The sequence below is a fragment of the Elephas maximus genome, chromosome 24 (assembly GCF_024166365.1).
Source record: "Elephas maximus indicus isolate mEleMax1 chromosome 24, mEleMax1 primary haplotype, whole genome shotgun sequence".
In the NCBI taxonomy this organism is placed as follows: domain Eukaryota; kingdom Metazoa; phylum Chordata; class Mammalia; order Proboscidea; family Elephantidae; genus Elephas; species Elephas maximus.
Genome location: NC_064842.1, coordinates 1399929 through 1421372, shown reverse-complemented (window position 1 = coordinate 1421372; position 21444 = coordinate 1399929). Strand labels below are relative to the sequence as shown.

The following is a 21444-nucleotide window of genomic DNA, read 5'->3' as shown; positions in this document are numbered from 1 at the left end:
CTGGAATTTGCTTTGTAAACTGTGTGTAATTTGTTTTGCTCCAGAAGTCATGACCATCTTGGTCACAAGACCAGGAAGAACCCGTCAGTTCCTTCAGCCTAAGCTTTTTAGACAAGCAGAGCAACGGGCTTGTTTCTTATTTATAATTACTGTAGCTATCCATGACCATCCATACTATGCCCCCATCTTTTCAGAATTTTTAGGACTGGGATAAATCAGTATCTGAATCAAAAATAAACGGGATGTCCACAAACAAGTTGGGTCCCTCTGACACTGCCCGTGAGTAGCCAACATGCTGTGTTTAGATTATGCTGTGCTATTGGTCCTTAGTTTCTGAAGCTGGTGTAGTTCCACATGGAAGTCTAATTGCCTTCCTTTCAGGAATTGTTTTAGGGTAGTGAAGGCTTAATACTTTATCTAAAACATTTTAGTCATCCTATGTGGAAAAAAAAAATCCATAATCAGAATTTATTGTTTTCCTTTTTGGTAGATAGTGCTCAAAGAAATATCCCCCTCCTTTTTTTAAGTTTATTCACAAAAGACATTCAAAATGTATTTATTTTCCAGTATCTCCCTTCTCCCTCTATACTGCCTTACCCCCCCCCCAAAAAAAAAACAAAACAAAACTGGTAACCAGTATTGCATAAAGGACTGAACGTCAGCAACCCTAGGTGAGGCAGTGCAACGGCGAAGCTTAAAAAGTGATGGAAAACGGCTTCTGCTGGCTTTGGCAAGGGCCAGGAGGAGTACTTTCCTTGTTCCTGAGTGTAGATCCTGGGTCTGTAGTTCTGATGTGTCATAGGATCGGTCCCTTTTTTTGGGAACATGAGTTCTGAGTTCTAAACACTTATCTTAACTTTTGAAACATTCTTTAAACACAAAGTTCAGTCTCTGTGTCTTTAAAATGCTTTTTCAAATCATGTTTTCACGCTGCGTTTCTTAGTGTGTGCAGTAGGTGGCGATATCATAAAAGGTGTAATTCAGACTTCTTTTCCTCCCCTTCCCTGCCTGCAGATTTCAGGATCTAATAATGTATGTATCGATTGATTGATTGCAAAAGTCCGGTACTACTGATTGTATAGTGTGTTTGCTTACACTAGCTGAAGGAAATGTTCACATGAGATATTAAGTGATTAAATTGTTACTGTCTTATGTTTTAATTTATGTTGTGTTTAGAAGCAGTACCACCCAGTCGTACATCCATTGGACCTAAAACGTGACCCTGATCCAGGTGAGTCAGTGTTCATTTGTGGTAAAAATACAGCATTAGCTTATAATTTTTATGAGTGTCTGGTATTCTTCTAAAGGTGTCTCATCAAGGATACCTTCTCTCTGAAGCTCTAATCCACTAACGAACACCTGTTCTTAGCTCTTCACTAAAGAGGCTTTACTCTAAACCTACTGAATCAGAATCTCCAGGATCAGACTCATGAATCGACTTATAAAGCTCTCTCTTGACCTAGATTATTATAGCACCTTCCCATCTCTAACTTCTATTAAAAGTATCCTTTCTTTCAATTATAGACAGTTATGTTGCTGTTAAAGCCCTCTCTCATGGTGTCACTCCCCTGTGCAGTAACCTTCAGTGGTTTCTCATTGTTTACAAGTAAAATTTAATTAAAAACATACATATAACATCTCAGCAAAGATGAGAAGGCGAAGAGGGGCAGGAAAACTGGAGGGATGGAAATGGGGCAGGCGGAGTGGAAGTGGGGAGAGTGCTGACACATTGCAGGGCCTGTAGCCAGTGTCACAGGACAATTTGTGTGTGAATTGGTGAATGGGAATCTGATTTGCTGTGTAAGCTTTCACTTAAAACACAATAAAATACTAAAAAAAAAAAAAGCAGATAGGAAACTTAGGGGGCAGTGAGTTCATGTTAATACAGTGGAAGAGCTCAGAAAAGGGGGTTGTGAATGGGTGCACAGCTTGGAGAGTCTAATCACTCTACTGAGTTGTGCTTGTAGAAATTGTTCAACTGGTTTATGTTTTGCTATGTATATTCACAATAACAGCAAAAAAAAAAATAAAATCGTGTGAAACTAATTAAAATGGCTTAAGAGAGAAGTGGAAAGTATGTGTAACTTTGTGTACGACCTAGAAATCTGAAGAAGCTGCGTGGGAAACCTCTTGAAAGTTTTGTGTTTTTTTTTGGCTATTGTAATATTAAGTGATACCAAATTTCTTTGAAAGCTGACACTTTTAATGAGGTTTGTCTCATTTTCAAAATTTAATACTTGGGCAAGCATATAACATTGATTCAGCACAGTTAGGGACTTCGGGGGATACAAAGAGCAGACAGAAATCTACCCGTACTCTTGTCTGAGCAGGAGAAGTGCGAGATGAACGACGAATGTAAGATAGGATTCTTTCACACCCTCTAACTGGTTCTTCGCATTTTCCCCATCTCGGTAAATGGTATCTCTGCCTGCGTATTGCTCTAGCCAGAAGTCAGCCTTGAGTCTTTCTTCTGTCTAACCCCGTTAGCACATTCCATAAATTATCCCTTTGACATGTAATCTCAAATAATCCTCTTCTCTCTATCACCACCTCTGTTCTAGGTCACTGTCATACTAGCCCGGGTTTCTACAGATAATTCCTGGAGGTCTTTCCTGTTCCCACCTTTGCTCTCATCCAGTCCATGCTGCATACATCAGGCTTTTTTTTTTTTTCCTGATTAGCAATTGAGCACCTGACCACTGGGCCACCAGGGATCCTTTTTGAAAATTTCAAATATATGGAAAACATGGGATGTAACCTAATGACCATGTTTGTACCTATCACCCAGATTTAGGGACTGTTCACATTTTGGCATACTTGCTTCACACCTTGTTAAAAAGGAACTAAAATGTATGCGTACAGCTGGAACTGTCTGGTACCCGCTCACCATCCCAGTCCGCTGCCTGTCACCTCAGCAGTGACCACTGTTCTCAGGCGGTGCAGACCCTTCTTATTCATGTTTTTATGCTTTTACTTTATAGGATGTGCATGTAAACAGTGTGTGGTACTTGTTTTTAAATTTTTATGTAAATTGTATTATACCGATTGCATCATCCTGCAACGTATTTTCCCTTCAGTATTATTAATCAAGATTTGTCTGTGTTGTGATAACACATAGCTTTCTATTTATGCAGCTACTTTATAATATTCCAGTATTTGAATATATCAGTTTATCCATTCCTCTACTGAGAGATGCTGAGTTGTTTCCCTTTTTGCTGCTACAGTGTTGCCATCAACATTCTTACACCATCTCCTTGTGTACTGTAAGAATAGGTAGGTTCTTAGGGGCAGAATTTCTAGGTCACAGGGTTTGTTCCTGTTCAGCTTTATCGCGTTTAAGCTGCAGAGTAGTCATATCAGTTTACATTTCCACCAGCAGTAATGAAAGTTCCTGTTGCCCTGCATTTTGCCAACATTTGTTATTGTCAGGCTTCCTCTCATCTTGGAGAATTGTCATGAACAGAATGTGCTAGAAATCTGAACATTTAAAGTGCTTCTGATGACATGTTAGAAAACAATGAGGGACCTGTTAGTGGAAATGGGAGGAAATACAATCCTTGTAATAAAGTGCCAGAAAGCTTGCTTGAATTGTGTTCTCTTGTTGGGTGGAAAGTAGAGCTCGTAAGTGATGAACTTAAATATTTAGCCGAGGTGATTGCCAAACGAAATGTTGAAGGCATGGCCTGGTTTCTCCTTGGTGCTTATGCTAATATGCAAGAGTAAAAAGATAATTGAAGACGGAATTGTTAACTAAAAAAAAAAAAAACATGAAACCAGAATTTGATTTGGGAAAATTTCAGCCTGTCCATATTGCAAATGATGCCGAGACATGCTGTGGAAAAAGGGCCAAGGATGAGACTGGAGAGCCTTTTGCAAAGAGATTAGGTGTGTGACTTTTGGATCCAATCACACATGTAAGCAGAAGCTGAGAGCGGAGGTGGAGCTATCTAGGAAGGAAGGTCCCTGAAGGTTAGCTGTTTGAACCCACCCAGTGGCTTCTGTATAGACTACAGCCCAGAAAGCCCCGTGGAGCAGTTTTAATTTACACTGTAACACGTGGGGGCCACCATGAGTCGGCATTGACTTGGTGACAGTGGGTTTAGTTTTTTTAAATCCAGGATCCAGGAAGGATCCCTGGAGAATGCTCGTGTCTCATGGCATGGATCCTCTTGACGTCCATGGAGGTCAGACAAGGTTTCTGAGAATGTTATGCTAACAGGGGCACTGCCAGTTTGGGCTGAAGGGGACGGAGACAGACTGAAACGAAGAAAGGCTGTCAAACTTCGGGATTCTGCAAGCAGGAAATGGTGCGCCTGGAGGGTGTGGCTGCTTCCGGGGCTGCCTCCCAGGGCCCAGAGCGTGGATCGGGCTTCGAAGAGTTACTCACAGCCCTAGGAAGCTGCTACGTACGGGTTTTTGGTTTGGTTTTTTTTTAATGCTATCCTTTTCTGATTTTGATGTCAGCGTTTTAGTGTCACTTCTAAAATTAGCTGGCAAAGTCTAGAGTTTTTCTGTATTTTAAGTCCTCTTCTAAACAAGACAGAAGCCCTGGTGGTGCAGTAGTTAAGAGCTCAGCTGCTAACCAAAAGGTTGGCAGTTGGAATCCGCCAGTTTTTCCCTGGAAAGCCTGTAGGGCAGTTCTGACCCGTCCTGTAGGGCTGCAGTGAGTCAGAATCGACTTGATGGCAGTGGGTGTAAGCAAGGCAAGGACCTTAGTATACTTTTTTTTTTTTAATTAACTTTTATTGAGCTTCAAGTGAACGTTTACAAATCAAGTCAGACTGTCACATGTAAGTGTATATACACCTTACTCCGTTCTCCCACTTGCTCTCCCCCTAATGAGTCAGCCCTTCCAGTCTCTCCTTTCGTGACAATTTTGCCAGCTTCCAACTCTCTCTATCCTCCCATCCGCCCTCCAGACGGGAGATGCCAACACAGTCTCAAGTGTCCACCTGATATAATTAGCTCACTCTTCATCAGCATCTCTCTCCTACCCACTGTCCAGTCCCTTCCATGTCTGATGAGTTGTCTTCGGGGATGGTTCCTGTCCTGTGCCAACAGAAGGTTTGGGGACCATGACTGCCGGGATTCCTCTAGTCTCAGTCAGACCATTAAGTATGGTCTTTTTATGAGAATTTGGGGTCTGCATCCCACTGATCTCCTGCTCCCTCAGGGGTTCTCTGTTGTGCTCCCTGTCAGGGCAGTCATCGGTTGTGGCCGGGCACCATCTAGTTCTTCTGGTCTCAGGATGATGTAAGTCTCTGGCTGATGTGGCCCTTTCTGTCTCTTAGGCTCTTAGTTGTCGTGTGACCTTGGTGTTCTTCATTCTCCTTTGCTCCAGGTGGGTTGAGACCCATTGATGCATCTAGATGGCCGCTTGTTAGCATTTAAGACCCCAGACGCCACATTTCAAAGTGGGATGCAGAATGTTTTCATAATAGAATTATTTTGCCAATTGACTTAGAAGTCCCCTTAAACCATGGTCCCCAAACCCCCGGCCTTGCTCCGCTGACCTTTGAAACCTTCAGCTTATCCCGGAAACTTCTTTGCTTTTGGTCCAGTCCAGTTCAGCTGCCCTTCCCTGTATTGAGTATTGTCCTTCCCTTCACCTAAAGCAAGGAACCTTAGTACACTTTAAAGACCAGTTTCTGTTGAGCTGATTCTCACTCTTGGCAGCCCCATTTGTATCAGACTAGAACTGTGTTGCACACGGTTTTCAGTGGCTAATTTTTCAGAATCTGATGACCAGGCCTTTCTTCCAAAGCACCTCTGGGTGGACTTGAACCTCCAACCTTTTAGTTAGCAGCTAAGAGCATTAACAATTTGCACTACCCAGTATACTTCATCTGCTGAATAAACAAATTCCTAATTTTCCTTGTTGTTTGTGTCTAGGATTTTAGTTATTTTGTTAAAAAATGCAGCTTAACAGATACTGCTTCTTTTGCACTTGATGATTTACCAAAAAAATTCCCAGACTCCTTGGATGACTTGTCTTTACGCTGAAGTGCTTCCTTAGGTTACTTTGAACAAAAGTCTGTGGGTGTGAACTCTTTAAGCCTCTCTTACCCTTGTTCTTTAGCTTTGTTTTACTGAGTGACAGTTACTTCCGTTCAGCATATTGAATATGTTACACTCTTACCCTTTTTGTGGTAAAATATAGATAACAAAATTTGCCACTTTAGCCGTCTTTCAACTGTGCGATTTAGGGGCGTTAATTACATTTACAGTCTTGTGCCGCCTTTATCACTATTTGTTTCTAAAATTTTTTTCTTTAACTCCAAGCGAATTCCGTACCTATGCATGAATTTTCCTCACCCCTCTCTCCAGCCAATGGTAACCACTAACCTATTTTCCATCTGTCTGCGTTTGCCTATTGTAGGTACTCCATGTAAGTGGGATCATATGATACTTGTCCTTTTGTGCCTGGCTGACTTCACTCAGCATGATGTTTTCAAGGTTCAGCCATGTTGTAGTGCGTGTCAGGACTTCCTTTCTCTTTAGGGCTGAGTAATATTCCATGGTGTGTATGTAACATGTTTCTCCCTTCATCAGTTGACAGACATTTGGGTTATTTCCACTTTGGGGCTATTAAAAGTAATGCAGCGAACACTGGTGTACGACATCCTTTTGAGTCCCTGCTTTCAAGTCTTTTGGGTGGATTCCTAGGAGTGGAATTGCTCGGTCATGTGGTAATTCTGTGCTAAACTTTTCAAAGAACAGCCAGATTGTTTTCCACGGCTGTTGCATCATTTTACATTCCCGCCAGCAGCTGGTGAGGGTTCCAGTTTCTCCACATCGTCACCAACACTTACTATTTTCCCCTCTTGATACGAGCTATCTTAGTGGGTGTGAAGTGGCTTCTCGTTGTGGTTTTGAGATGCGTTTCCCTAATAACAAGGATGCTGAACATCTTTTCATGTGCTTATTGGATATTTGTATATCTTCTCTGGAGAAACGTCTGTTTGAGTCCTTTGCCCGTTTTTTAATTGGGTTGTCTTTTTATTGTTGAGTTGTCGGAGTTCTTTATGTATTCTGGATATTAAATATATCAGATACGTGATTTGCAAATACTTTCTCTCATTCTGTGTAGGTGGGTTGCCATCTCACTTAGTAATGTCTTTTGATGCACAAAGGGTTTTCCTCTTGATGAAGTCCAGTTTATGTATTTTTTCTTTCATCACTCATGTTTTTGGTGTCATATCTAAGAATCCACTGCCAAATACAGGGTCCTAAAGATTTATCTCTGTATTTTTTATAAAAATTTTATATTTTTAGCTGTTACATTTAGGTCATTGATTTGGGGTTAATTTTCTTACATGGCGTGAGGTAGGGGTCCAGCTTCATTCTTCTGTGTGTGGAAATCTATTTGTCCAGCACAGTTTGTTGAAAAGACTGTTCTCCCATTGAATGGACTTGGCACCCTTGTTGAAAATCACCTGGCAATAGGTGTAGGGCTTATTTTTGGACTCTCAATTCTATTCCATTGGTTTATGGATCTATTTTTATACTATTATCATACTGTTTTAATTATTATAGCTTTATTTTTTATTATTGTGGTAAAAACATATACAAGACATTCATCAATCCAACAATTTCTATGTTTATTTTAGTGGCATTGATTACATTCTTCATGTTGTGCAACCATTACCGCTATGCTTTTCCAAATTAGTTCACAACCATTGAGATATATCACTCAGTGCCCCCTAAGAAAAAACTCCCCCTTTCCCTCCCTCCCACCCTTAGTAAACACCAGTAGTCTTTGGTTTCTTATATTTACTTATTTCATATAAGTGAGATCATGCAGTATTTGTCATTTTGCAACTGATTTACTTTGCTCAGCATAGAGTTTTCAGATTTCATCCATGTTGTGGCATGCCTTAGAACTTCCATCTCTCTTTATGGCTGAGCACTACTCCAGCATATGTATACAGCACATTTTGTTTACCCACTCATCTGTTGATGGACATTTTGCTGGTGTCCACCTTTTGGCTATTGTGAAAAGTGCTGTAATGAACATTGTTACTGTACAGGTTTGTGTTTGCATTCCTGCTTTCACTTCAAGGTATATACCTAGGATTGGGATTGCTGGGTCATATGGTAGTTTTTTGTTTTTTAATTTTTATTGCGCTTTAAGTGAAAGTTTACAAATCAAGTCAGTCTCTCATACTGAAATTTATATACATTTTGCTGTTTACTCCTACTTGCTCTCCATCTAATGAGACAGCACACTCCTTCCCTCCACTCTCTATTTTATGTCCATTCTGTCAGCTTCTGACCCCCTCTGCCCTCTCATCTCCCCTCCAGACAGGAGCTGCCCACATAGCCTCCTGTGTCTACTTGACCCAAGAAGCTCACTCTTCACCAGTATCATTTTCTATCCCATAACCTAGTACCCAGTGTCGTCGCGTCGATTCCAACTCATAGCAACCCTACAGGACGGAGTAGAACTGCCCCAGAGAGTTTCCGAGGAGCGCCTGGCGGATTCGAACTGCCGACTCTTTGGTTAGCAGCCGTAGCACTTAACCACTACGCCACCAGGGTTAGTCCTGTCCAATCCCTATCTGAAGAGTTGGCTTTGGGAATGGTTCCTGTCTTGGGCTAACAGAAGGTCTGGGGACCATGACCTCCGGGGTCCTTCTAGTCTCAGTCAGACCAGTAAGTCTGGTCTTTTTATGAGAATTTGAGATCTGTATCCCACTGCTCTCCTGCTCCCTTAGGGGTTCTCCATTGTGCTCCCTGTCAGGGCAGTCATCAGTTGTAGCCAGGTACCATCTAGATCTTCTGGTCTCAGGCTGAGGTAGTCTCTGGTTTATGTGGCCCTTCTTGGGCTCATAATTACCTTGTGTCTTTGGTGTTCTTCATTCTCCTTTGTTCTAGGTGGGTTGAGACTAGTTGATGCATCATAGGTGGCCTTTTGCTATCGTTTAAGACCCCAGACGCCACTCTCCAAAGTGGGATGTAGAATGTTTTCTTAATAGATTTTATTATGCCAGTTCACCTAGAAGTCCCCTGAAACCATGGTCCCCAAACCCCCGCCTCTGCTACGCTGGTCTTCGAAGCGTTCGGTTTATTCAGGAAACTTCCTTGCTTTTGGTTTAGTCCAGTTGTACTGACTTCTCCTGCATTGCGTGTTGTCTTTCCCTTCACCTAGAATAGTTCTTATTTACTATCTAATTAGTGAAAACCCCTCTCCTTCCCTCCCCACTCTTGTAACCATCAAAGAATATTTTCTTCTCTGTTTAAACTATTTTTTGAGTTCTTGTAGTAGTGGTCTCATACAATATTTGTCCTTTTGCAGCTGACTGATTTCACTCAGCACAATGCCTTCCAGATTCCTTCATGTTGTGAAACGTTTCACAGATTTGTCATTGTTCTTTACTGATGCGTAGTATTCCATTGTGTGAATATACCATAATTTATTTATGCATTCATCCGTTGATGGGCACCTTAGTTGCTTCCATCTTTTTGCTATTGTAAATAGTGCTGCGGTGAGCATGGGTGCGCATGCATCTGTTCGTGTAAAGTCTCTTATTTCTCTAGGATATATTCCAAGGAGTGGGATTGCTGCATCGTATCGTAGTTCTATTTCTAGTTTTTTAAGGAAGCACCAAATCAATTTCCAAACATATAATAGTTTTTTGTTCAGTCTTTTGAGGAACTGCCAGTCTGTTTTTCACAGTGATTGTACCATTTTACATTCCTACCAGCAAAAGACGAGGGTTCCGGTTTCTCCACAACCTTGCTAACATCCATTGTTTTCCATTTTTTTGATCTTTGCTGTTCTGATGGGGGGAGGTGGTCAGTTACTGTACCTTATAGAGTTCTCACGGGTCAGTCACTGTACCTTATAGAGTTCTCACGGGGTGAGGTGGTCAGTCATTGTATCTTATAGAGTTCTCATGGGGTGAGGTGGTCAGTCACTGTACCTTATAGAGTTCTCATGGGGTGAGGTGGTCAGTTACTGTACCTTTATGGTTCTCATGGGGTGAGGTGGTCAGTCACTGTACCTTTATAGTTCTCATGGGGTGAGGTGATCAGTCACTGCACCTTATAGAGTTCTCATGGGGTGAGGTGGTCAGTCACTGTACCTTTATAGTTCTGATGGGGGTGAGGTGGTCAGTTACTGTACCTTTATAGTTCTTTTAATATCAGGAAGTGTGAATCCTCCCACTTTGTTTTTCTTTTTGAAGGTCATTTTGGCTACTCTGTTACCTTTTGACACTTTTTTTAACAGCTCTGTTGAACTGTAATTCACATACCTTACAGCTCACTCATATTAAGTGTAAAATTCAGTGGCATTTAGTACATTCACAGAGATGTGCGACCATCACCGCAGTTCATCACCCCAAAAAGAAACCTCACATCTTTAAGCCATTATCCCCAATCACCTCCATCCCTCCACCCAGCCCTTGGCAACCACTAATTTATTTTCTGTGTCCATGATTTGTATGTCAGATCTCCACTGTTAACCTGGTATAATCCACTTGTATGTCAGATCTCCACTGTTAACCTGGTATAAGTCCACTTGTATTTCAGATCTCCACTGTTAACCTGGTATAAGTCTACTTGTGTGTCAGATCTCCACTGTTAACCTGGTATAAGTCCACTTGTATTTCAGATCTCCACTGTTAACCTGGTATAAGTCCACTCGTATGTCAGATCTCCACTGTTAACCTGGTATAAGTCCACTTGTATTTCAGATCTCCACTGTTAACCTGGTATAAGTCCACTCGTATGTCAGATCTCCACTGTTAACCTGGTATAAGTCCACTTGTATTTCACATCTCCACTGTTAACCTGGTATGAGTCCGCTTGTATGTCAGATCTCCACTGTTAACCTGGTATAAGTCCACTTGTATTTCACATCTCCACTGTTAACCTGGTATGAGTCCGCTTGTATGTCAGATCTCTACTGTTAACCTGGTATAAGTCCGCTTGTATTTCACATCTCCACTGTTAACCTGGTATGAGTCCACTCGTATGTCAGATCTCCACTGTTAACCTGGTATAAGTCCACTTGTATTTCACATCTCCACTGTTAACCTGGTATGAGTCCGCTTGTATGTCAGATCTCTACTGTTAACCTGGTATAAGTCCACTTGTATTTCACATCTCCACTGTTAACCTGGTATGAGTCCACTTGTATGTCAGATCTCCACTGTTAACCTGGTACGAGTCCACTTGTATGTCAGATCTCCACTGTTAACCTGGTATAAGTCCGCTTGTATTTGAGATCTCCGCTTTAACCTGGTATATTTTTCTCTATATAATCGTATGATCATAGGACTAAGATGCTCTTTTAAAATTACAAAGCGTGAGTCAGGAAGCACAGGGCGTTTTTGGGGCAGTGAGACTCTTCTGTGTGAATTTTGTAATGGTAACAGGTGACATTATGCATTTGTGAAAACTCATAGATGTGTACAACATGAAGAGTGAGTCCCGATGGGCCGTCAGTCGTAACAGACGTAGCACAGTGATGCACGTGTTACTGGTAGGGAGGCATGTGCAGGGAGTTACATGGCAGCGCTGTACTGTCTGCAGAGTTTCTGTAAACCTTAAGCTGCTCTAAAAGATAAAGTCTGTTACGTTAAACAAACAAAAATACCCCCCAAACAGATCAATCATAGATTAAAATCCTAAAGTCTTTTAGCAACTTAAAAAATTATGTATATATAATAAGCTTCAAACTTCTTAGCGTCTCCTTCCAGGATACGGCCCCTCCATACCTCTTCAGATCTGTTTCAGGCCTTTCCTACTTGCTCTAGCCCCACTGCCTGTCTTTCAGTTCTTTGAAAGTACCTCACTTTCACACATTTCTAAGATTGGCTTCTTCTCAGTTTTCTTTCTCACTTCAGTCCTGTCTTCTCGCAGAGATCCTCCCTAACCGCCATAGTTAAAATGCCTCTCCCTGATTACCCTTCATCATGTTATTACTGCCAGCTCCAGCTCACGGCAGCCTTACTCATGACCTCATGTCCAGTGCCATCTTCGTGATCTTTGGTGTTTGAGTCCATCGGTGTGGCTGTTGTGTCAGTCCAGCTCACTGAGGGCTTCCCTCAATTTCACTGACCCTCCACTGTATCAGACATGGTGCCCTTTTCTAGTGATTGGTCCTTCCTGCTGACGTGTCCAAAGTACGCGAGCCAAAGTCAAGTCATCCTCACTCCTAAGGAGCATCCTGGTTGTATTTCTCCTGAGACTGATTTGCTCTCAAACCAAACCTGTTGTTGCCGAGTTGGTTCTGATGCATAACAACCCTATAGGACAGAGTAGAATTGCCCTGTAGGGTTTCCAAGGAGTGGCTGGTACATTTGAACTGCAGACCTTTTGGTTAGCAGCCAAGCTTTTAACCACTGAGCCACCAGGGCTCCCTCCTTCTGGCAATCCACGGTATATTCGCTGTTCTTCACCGACATAGCAGATCAAGTGCACCAATTCTTTCTTCCATTTTCATTGTCCAGCTTTCACGTGCACATGAGATGATGGAAAAGACCACGACTTAGGTCAGACGCATCTTAGTCATCAAAGTGACATCTTGGCTTCTTAAAACGTTAAAGAGGCCTTTTGCAACAGATTCACTCGGTGCAATACATCGTTTCATTCCTTGACTACCGCTCCCATGGGAGCTGATTGTTGATCCAAGCAGAATGTTATCACTGACAACTTCAGTTTTTTTTCCATCTGTCATGGTGTTATCAGTCCAGTGGAGAGGATTTTTGTTTTCATCACGTTCAGGTGTAATCCATACTGAAGGGTGTAGTCTTTGACCTTCATTAGTAAGTGCTTCAAGTTATCTTTATTTTCAGTGAGCAAGGTTGTGTCATCTGCATATTTAGGTTGTTAATCAGTCTTCCTCCAATTCCAGTGCTGCTTTCTTCTTCACGTAGTCCAGCTTCTCAGATTATTTGTTCAGCATACAAAACGAATAAGGTGAAAGGATACCAGTCTGCTGCATACCTTTTCCGATTTGGAACCACACAGTATCCCTTTGTTCTGTATGAACGACTGTCTCTTGGTCTGTGTACAGGTTCTGCATGAGCACAGGTGAGTATTCTGGAATTCCCATTCTTTGTAATGTTACCTGTAATTTGTATGATCCACATAGTCGAAGGTCTTTGTGTAGTTGATAAAACACAGGTAGACATCTTTCTGGTGTTCCCTGCTTTCAGCCACAGTCCATCTGACGTGTAGTGATACCCCTCATTCCATGTCCCCATCTGACTCTGAATTTGCCAGTTCCCTGCCAGTGTACAGCTGTAGCCACTTTTGAATTATCTTTATTTCCTTAATATCACTTAGTACAACATATAAGCATTTGTGGGTTTTTTTTTTTTTTTTTTTTTTGCTATGGGCTGTCTCTCAAAAACCTGAAGCCTCCATGAGTTTATTTTACGTTGTATTTCCATTACGTACAGCCAGCATATAGCACTGTGATCAGTAAATACTGCATGAGTGACTGTTACTCGTCTGTGCATCAGCTCTGTGTATTGAATGTCTTCTGCTTGCCAGACTGTTATAGATGTGGAGGACAATGGTGAGCAACACAGAAAAGCTCCAGGGAGCTTGCATTCTAGTGGGAGGAGAAAAGTAATAACAGATACAAAAATAAGTAACATTGGTGTTAGGGCAGTGTGTTTAGGTGACGGGAATGGCTTTTCTGTGGAAGGGACATTTAAGCTGAGATCTGAATAGAAAGGAGTTTATCTTGTTAGGATCAAGAGGAAGCACTAGAACAAAGTTACCAAGTCAAGAATGAGTTTAAGTATTCCTGGGGCAAAAAGAAGACTGCAGTGGTGTGAGTAGAGTGAGAGCGTTACTGCATGAGTTCAGAGACATGCTCACGGCCAGGTGACAGGAGCTGGGACAGGGGCTGGAAGGTGTCTGGAGCTTTAAGAGGTTGTGATGCAGCCCTGAGGAGGTGGTGAGGGGCAGGGGAAGTGGGGCGGTGCAAAGGATTGTATCCCCCAAGAAGTGGATTCCACAGATCTCTGTAAACGGTAGCAGTGAGTAATCTTCCAGAAAGTCATAAATCACTGCTTAGTTTTTGGTTTCATTTTCACCAGGAATGTGACTTTCCAATTCACGGTTCTAATTCATGGCTTTAGGTTTTTTTTTTTCCAGAAACCAGTACAGTCCAGGCTTCCCATGCAGTACGTGCCTGCTTGTTGATACTCGTAAAATGCGTCGGCGATAGAAAGGAAGCCTGTAGTTAATGCCTTTCTGCTGAACTTCTGAGTTTGCACAGGCTTTTGGAAGGTCATGTTACCTAGTTTAGTCAGTACAGTGACCTGAAAGCAAAACTGGATTGATTACTCAATCTCTCATTTCCTCTTTTTCATTTCCCTAAGTTTCAGAAAGCAAGTGACTAGGGAAGATGGTGTTCTCAAGGGTGCCTGACTTCCACATTTTTAAAAGCAAACTGGTTGGCGGGGGGAGAGGGGGTTGTTTTTTTTTTCTTTTTTTTAAATATCCTTGCAGGAATCTACTGATCAGCTGTCTACCAATAAGATGTAATGCTCGTTTGTCAGTTACAACCCTTTACAGTCCTGTTAATAAAAGGAGTAATTGCATCAGGATTGTCCTTTTTAAATTGTCCTTTGAAATTAACTGAAGAGACTCCTGTTCCTTCCTGTCCTTGACTAAACATGTAGGGTGGCAAGGTGCTATTTTAAGCTCCTCTGCAGTAGGACTTGCGGTACTTCCGGTTCTTTTGCTGACCCTACAAGCCGAGGACTTAGAGGCAGTTCTTCTTTCCTAATTATGTAGTCTCTTAAGCCACTGCCAGGGTATTTATAGGTAGCCATCTACTTACAAATGGTTACGTTTCAGAAATTTATATGTAAGCCTGAGCTTTGGAATTTGAAATGTGTCTCTCCCTCCAGATCTTTTTAAATGGCATTAGACGGCACCTGACGGCAGCACAGCTGCACATGAATAGGCTCCTGGGCTAGCCTCTAACGACCTACTTAATCTGAAATGCAGCTGAAGCACTGTACATTTATGATTAAAAACATTAGGAGAAAACAGTGTTTCAGAGGTACATGATTTCTACTACATGACACTTAAATAGGCTTTTATAGGGAATAGTCAGTATCCCTAAATACCATTGTTCTGTGGTTGAGAAGAGGAGACGGTGGTGCCACGAAGACGTTCCCATCAGTGCTGTAGAGAGGAAGGGAAGCATCGGCAGCGGCTCTGGAGGACGCCCATTTCCCTGTCCTGCGTGGTGTGGCAAGGACCAGCTGTCTGCATGTCAGGCATGCAGACGTCAGGTGGCTGGCTGTCGGGAGCACTGATATGCTCTTACCAGCTGCCGTGAAGTTGATTCTGGCTCATGGTGTCCCCACGTGCGTTCTACTGGAACCGCGCTCCATCAGGTTTTCAGTGGCTGATTTTTTGGAAGTAGATCACCAGGCCTTTCTTGCGAGCTGCCTCCGGGTGGACTCAGTCCACCAGCCTTTAGGCTGGCAGTCGGGCATGTTAACTGCACCACCAAGGACTCTACCTGCTATTACTAGTTGGAAAAGTAAAGGAAAAAATTGTTTAGGGTAATCTTGAGTGAAGGAGTGAATAAAGATTTTGAAAATTTTAAGCAGATATTGTCAGAATGCTTTTTCTGATATGTTTACAAACACCTTACTCATGTATTTAGTAATCATTTTTAATTGTGTGGTTCTAGTCTTAAAATTATTGATGCTACTTTGTTTTAAATGAAAGAGATTTAATTCATTTAACTACAAAAGAAAAAAAGGTACCATCAGACTGATTGTTAAAACAGATTGGACTGTAATTTCTTGATTTTTGATTCTTCACTGGGCGTGACTCGCTGTGATTTCCAGAGCTTTTTACGACGTTGGACCTAAGCTAATGTTTAACCATTTGTTAACATATTCTTGTGAGGGCGATATAATTCCTGATAAAGTGATCTTCAGCGAAGTTACATACAGATTTGGATTCAAGAAGATACGGGCTCTGATTCCAGCTTCAACTCTAGATACGTTTCTTAACTCTCTCAGTCTGTTTCCTTATTCCTGAAAGGGGGCTGGTGAAACCCACCTGCCGTACAGTGCTGCTAAAGGTAATTCCATAAGTTTAATTGGAAATGTATGTCAGCCCGTATAACTACAGGATGGGCTGTCAGAGGAAGGGCAGGGAAAGCTTCCATGCCATTGCTTGTTTCTGTCCTGGCCTCTTTCTATTCAGCCAAGTTTCTCGAAAGAATAACCCGTACTCACCAGCTCACTTGCAGTCTCCCAGTCCTTCTTGTAAAAAGTCAGTAGTGTTTAGTGTTTATATTGTTAGGATTATGTAAATGTTCTTCAATCTAAGTCACGTAATCATTGCCCTGGATGTGTTTTCTTTCTTGAATAGCTTCCCACCCCCCTTTGGAATGATGTTGGCTTTTTTTCTGTCTTTCACTTATCCTTTCCCAGACAATTTAAGGGAGCTATGAAAGTCCTTTCAGCATGGTAAACACTTCAGCTTATCCATCAAATCCATTTTAAAACCTTTTTCCTTGGCGATATTCTGCTGGGACCCTTCTGCCCCCTTGTTCTGATGCGGGCTGGCTGCTCTCTCGCCTGCTGCCAGGCTTTCAGCCTGTCTGTCCCTTTCATCATCCTCCTGGGAATCTCTTTTACTCCTATGTGTGTTGGGTCATGTTCCCTGGCTCCTGTGTTTTCATCTTTCTTGATTTATTCACTTGTTTTGGTACAGCACACCTTTGCCACCCACCCCAGCCCATCCAGAGTCCTGATGGCTCAGTGGTTAAGAGCTCTGGCTCCTAACCAAAAGGTTGGCAGTTCGAATCCACCAGCCATTCCTTGGAAACCCTCTGGGGCAGTTCTACTCCACACAATGGGTCAGAATTGACTGGACAGCAATGGGTTTTCCCAGCCCAGCCATCACCAAACCCTCTTGTGAGACAAGTCTCTCACACCACCTGTGAAGCTTCTCCCTCCCTTCCCTCCCCCTGTTGGATTCACCTCGCCCTCCTCTGTGCCCTCACTGCGCCCTCTACCGTAGCCTTGGTCGTCACATTTATTGGTCACTTACTCTACATGTTAGGCTATGGGCACAACACCAGGGAGTCTGAGATTAATGGAGTAAGGTCCCTGTTCCCAAGGAGGTTCAGGAAAGTAAACATACATCCAGGTTCTCACTGGGGGAATTATTGCCCCCTAGTGGCCCTCTTGGAAAAGCATGGGGACATTTTTGGTCACCACAAGGAGGAGGAGAAAACTGGACCAAGCCCATTGCCATCAAGTTGTTTCCAACTCATAGTGACCCTATAGGACAGAGTAGAACTGTGCCGTAGGGTTTCCAAGGAGCAGGTGGTGGATTCAAACTGCTGATCTTTTGGTTAGCAGCCAAGCTCTTAACCACTGCACCACCAGGGCTTCAATAAGGAGGATGTAGCTGGCATTTTGTAGTCGGGGCAGGGATACTGAATGTCTCGTATGTCCACAATTTTTACTACCCCACTAGACATTCATGTGTAAAAAATCTGTTTATAGTTATCTATGCCTAGAACCTAGTTCTGTTTTACACACAAACCCAAAGTACTCTTGGCCCTTTTTATGCTGTCATTGCAGATTACAACCAAGAAAAAACCCTCTGGAGCAGTCCTGCCCTGTAACACGGGGGTTGCCATGAGTCAGAATCGACTCAACAGCAGCAGGTTTTGGGCTTTTTTGTTTGGTTTATTCTTGTTTCTGCATTCTTTGGCTCAGTGTTCTTTCTCTAAGATTAATCCATATTTTGAGTGTAGCAGTAGTTCTTTTTGGTTGCATACTATTCCGTTGTGTATCTGTGAACAATTTATTCTGTTGTCATTTATATTGTTTCTAGGATTTATCTATTATGAATAAAGCTGCTATGAACATTCTTAGACATACTCATTCCTCATGGATACGTATCTAGAAGAATTGTTGGGTAATGGGGTAGGTGTATATTTAGCTTTTATAGATACTACTGAGAAGTTTTCCAGAGTGGTTGTATCAGTTTACGTTTCCGTCAGCAAGCATGAGAGCTCTGGTTACTCCACATCCTAACACTTGATATCGTCAGTATATTAGATAGTGTTTATTCAATGAAAACTAAAAATTTAACAATTGATACTACATTTTCAGATATGTTTGAAATTTTACGTTTTTAAGCCACAAGAAAATGATATAAGTCACAGTGACGTGAATAAGTAGTATTTATTTACAAGCATACATTATTTAAAAAGAAGTCTCACTTACTGAGAATTTTCTACCCAGGATAGGCCTAAATATATTAACTTGAAAATATATTGCTGTCATATTATATTAGTTATCTATTACTGTGTAGCAAATTATTCCAAAACTTAGCAGTTTAAAACGATAAACATTTGTTACCTCTTAACTATTTCTGAGGGCCTGGAACCTGGGCACAGCTTAGCTGGGAGATTCTGGCTTTGAGTTTCTTACAAAGTTGCAGTAAAGCTGTCAGCTGTGCCTGCAGTCTCCTCAAGGCTCAGCTGGGGCTGAAGAATCCAATCCCAGGGTTACTCATGTGGTACTGGGAGACCTTAGTTCCTCATTGACTGTTGGACAGAAACTTGACTTCTTCACAGTACAGGCCTCTCCACAGCGTGGCAGCTTGCTTCGTGCAGAGTTAGAGATCCGAGAGAGAGCATGAGTGCTCAAGACAGAAGTCAGTCTTATTTTATAACCTAATCGTAAAAGTAGTGTGCTGTCACTTCAGCTGTAGGTTACTGGTCCCAAAGACCAGTCCTGGAATAATGTGGGAGGGAACTACCCAAGGGTATGAATATAGGATCATCGATGAACAGCTTGGAGGCCTTGCCACCACATATATGGATGCCGTTTGTGGGGGTAAGAGTGGGGGCTTGGAGATTAGGGAGCTAAAATGCACAGAACATAAAATTTTCCTTTCTAATCATTTTACCATATACAAGTCCTTGGCACTTAGTACCTCCACAGTGTTTGTAACCCGTGACCACCTTCTAGTTCTAGGACACTTCCATCACCCCAAAAGGAGACCTCATACCATTAAGCAGTCCTTCCCCATCCGCCACTTAAGCCCCTGGCAACCACTGATCTGCTTTGTGTCTCTGTGAGCTTTCCTATTGTGGACATTTCATATAGGTAGAATCGTACAGTAGATGGCCTTGTGCACCTGATTTATTTCACTGGCTTCTTTGACTTAGCATAATGTTTTTAGGTTCATCCATGTTATCAGGTGCTTCATTCCTTTTTATCCATGAGTAAGATCTAGTTGGTTTATAACCCATTGCCATCAGGTCAATTCCGAATCATAGTGACCCTGTAGGACAGAGAAGAACTGCCCCGTGGAGTTTCCAAGGAGCACCTGGTGGATTTGAACTGCCGACCCTTAGGTTAGCAGCCGTAGCACTTAGCCACTATGCCACCAGGGTTTCCATTTGGTCTATAGTATTGTTAAAATTTATTTATTTATTTAAAAAAAGTTGTTAGAATTATCTGTTTTCCTTATTGCTCTTCTGTCTAGTTCTATCCATTATTGAAAGTGGGGTATTGAGTCTCCCACTATTATTGTAGAAGTATTTTTTCCTTCAGTTCTGTCACCATTTGCTCCATATATTTTGGGACTCTGTTATTTGGTGCATATGTGTTTATAATTGCTTATCTTCTTGATGGGCTGACCCTTTTATCAGTGTATAATGTTCTTTTTGGCCTCGTGTAACAATTTTTTATTTAAAATCTATTTTCTTGAAATTGGTGGAGCCACCCCTGCTTTCTTTTGGTTATTTCCATGTGAGGTCTTTTTCCCTTCAGCCTGTTTGTGTCTTTGGCTCTAAAGTGAGTCTTTTGTACCTAGCCAGTCTCTTGAAGTCAGAAAAGCTGTTTCCCTTTCTGCACTTGCTTGAGCCTTTTTAAAAGGTTCTAGTGAGGCTGCTCTTCCAAAACCTTTTCCATAGTGGAAAGGTTTTTCTCAGCCCCACTGTCACTTAGAGTTGTGGTAAGGGTTTGTATGCATCCGTATCACTGAATATGCAGTTCTGTTACGGAGCAGCCTTGAACATTTATTACAAAGATTGAAAGAAAATGTGTGCGGAATCTGCAAAGCATCAAGAAAATAAGGAAAGAGAAGTTAATGTTGTTGTTAGGTGCCGTTGAGTTGGTTCTGATTTGTAGCGACCCTGTGTAGAACAGGAGGAAACACTGCCTGGTCCTGTACCATCCTCACGATTGTTGTCAGGCTTGAGCCCATTGTTGCAGCCACTGTGTCAGTCCATCTCATTGAGGGTCTTCCTATTTTTTTGATGACCCTCTGTTTACCAAGCATGTTGTCTTTCTCCAGGGACTAATCCCTCCTGACAATATGTCCAAAGTATGTGAGATGCAGTCTTGCCATCCTTGCTTCTAAGGAGCACTCTGGTTGCACTTCTTCTAAGACAGATTTGTTTGTTCTTTTGGCAGTCCGTCGTATATTCAATATTCTTCACCAGCACCACAATTCAAAGGCGTCAGTTCTTCTTTGGTCTTTCTTATTCATCGTCCAGCTTTTGTGTGTCCATGAGGTCGTTGAAAGTACCTTGGCTTGGATCGGGCGCACCTCAGTCTTCAAGGTGACACCTTTGCTTTTCAACACTTTAAGGAGGTCCTTTGCAACAGATTTCCCCAATGCAATGCGTCTTGATTTCTTGACTGCTGCTTCCATGGGCATTGATTGTGGATATAAGTAAAACAAAATCCCTGACAACTTCAATCTTTTCTCCATTTATCATGATGTTGCTCATTGGTCCAGTTGTGAGGATTGTTGTTTTCTTTATGTTGAGGTGCAGTCCACACTGAAAGCTGTGGTCTTTGATCTTCATCAGTCAGTCCTTCAAGTCCTCTTCACTTTCAGCAAACAAGGTTGTGTCATCTGCATAACGAAGGTTGTTAATGAGTCTTCCTCTAACCCCGATGCCCCATTCTTCTTCATAGGGTCCAGGTTCTCGGATTATTTGCTCAGCATACAGGTTGAATAGGTACGGTGAAAGGATACAACCCTGGTGCACACCTTTCCTGACTTTAAACCATGTAGCATCCCCTGTTCGAATGACTGCCTCTTGGTCTATGTGCAGGTTCCTTGTAATCACTATTAAGTGTTCTAGAATTCCCATTCTTCTCAGTGTTATCCATAATTTGTTATGATCCATACAGTTGAATGCCTTTGCATAGTCAATAAAACACAGGTAAACATTTTTCATGCCTCTGTCAGTTTGTCGTACTTTGGGGGCTTGCGTGTTGCTGTGATGCTAGAAGCTATGCCACCAGTATTCAGATAGCAGCAGGGTCACCCATGGAGGACAGGTTTGAGCTGAGCTTTCAGACTCAGAGAGACTGGGAAGAGGGACCCAGAAGTCTACTTCTGACAAGCATTAACCAGTGAAAACCTTATGAAGTTAATATTACTGACAGTCAACACCAG

At 42.2% G+C, this 21444-nt stretch overlaps 1 protein-coding gene across 4 annotated transcripts in view; it reads left to right on the top strand.

Annotated features, from left to right (window-relative positions):
• NSL1 (NSL1 component of MIS12 kinetochore complex) overlaps positions 1-21444 on the top strand; it is an 87312-nt gene that overhangs the window by 10239 nt on the left and 55629 nt on the right. For 3 of the 4 annotated variants that reach the window (XM_049868376.1, XM_049868375.1, XM_049868374.1), the window contains exon 4: positions 1177-1231. In XM_049868376.1, coding sequence (XP_049724333.1) covers positions 1177-1231 — 55 coding nt within the window. Of the gene's footprint in view, positions 1-1176; positions 1232-17594; positions 17768-21444 lie in introns of those variants that run through there. The other variant, XM_049868377.1, reaches the window with a different exon arrangement.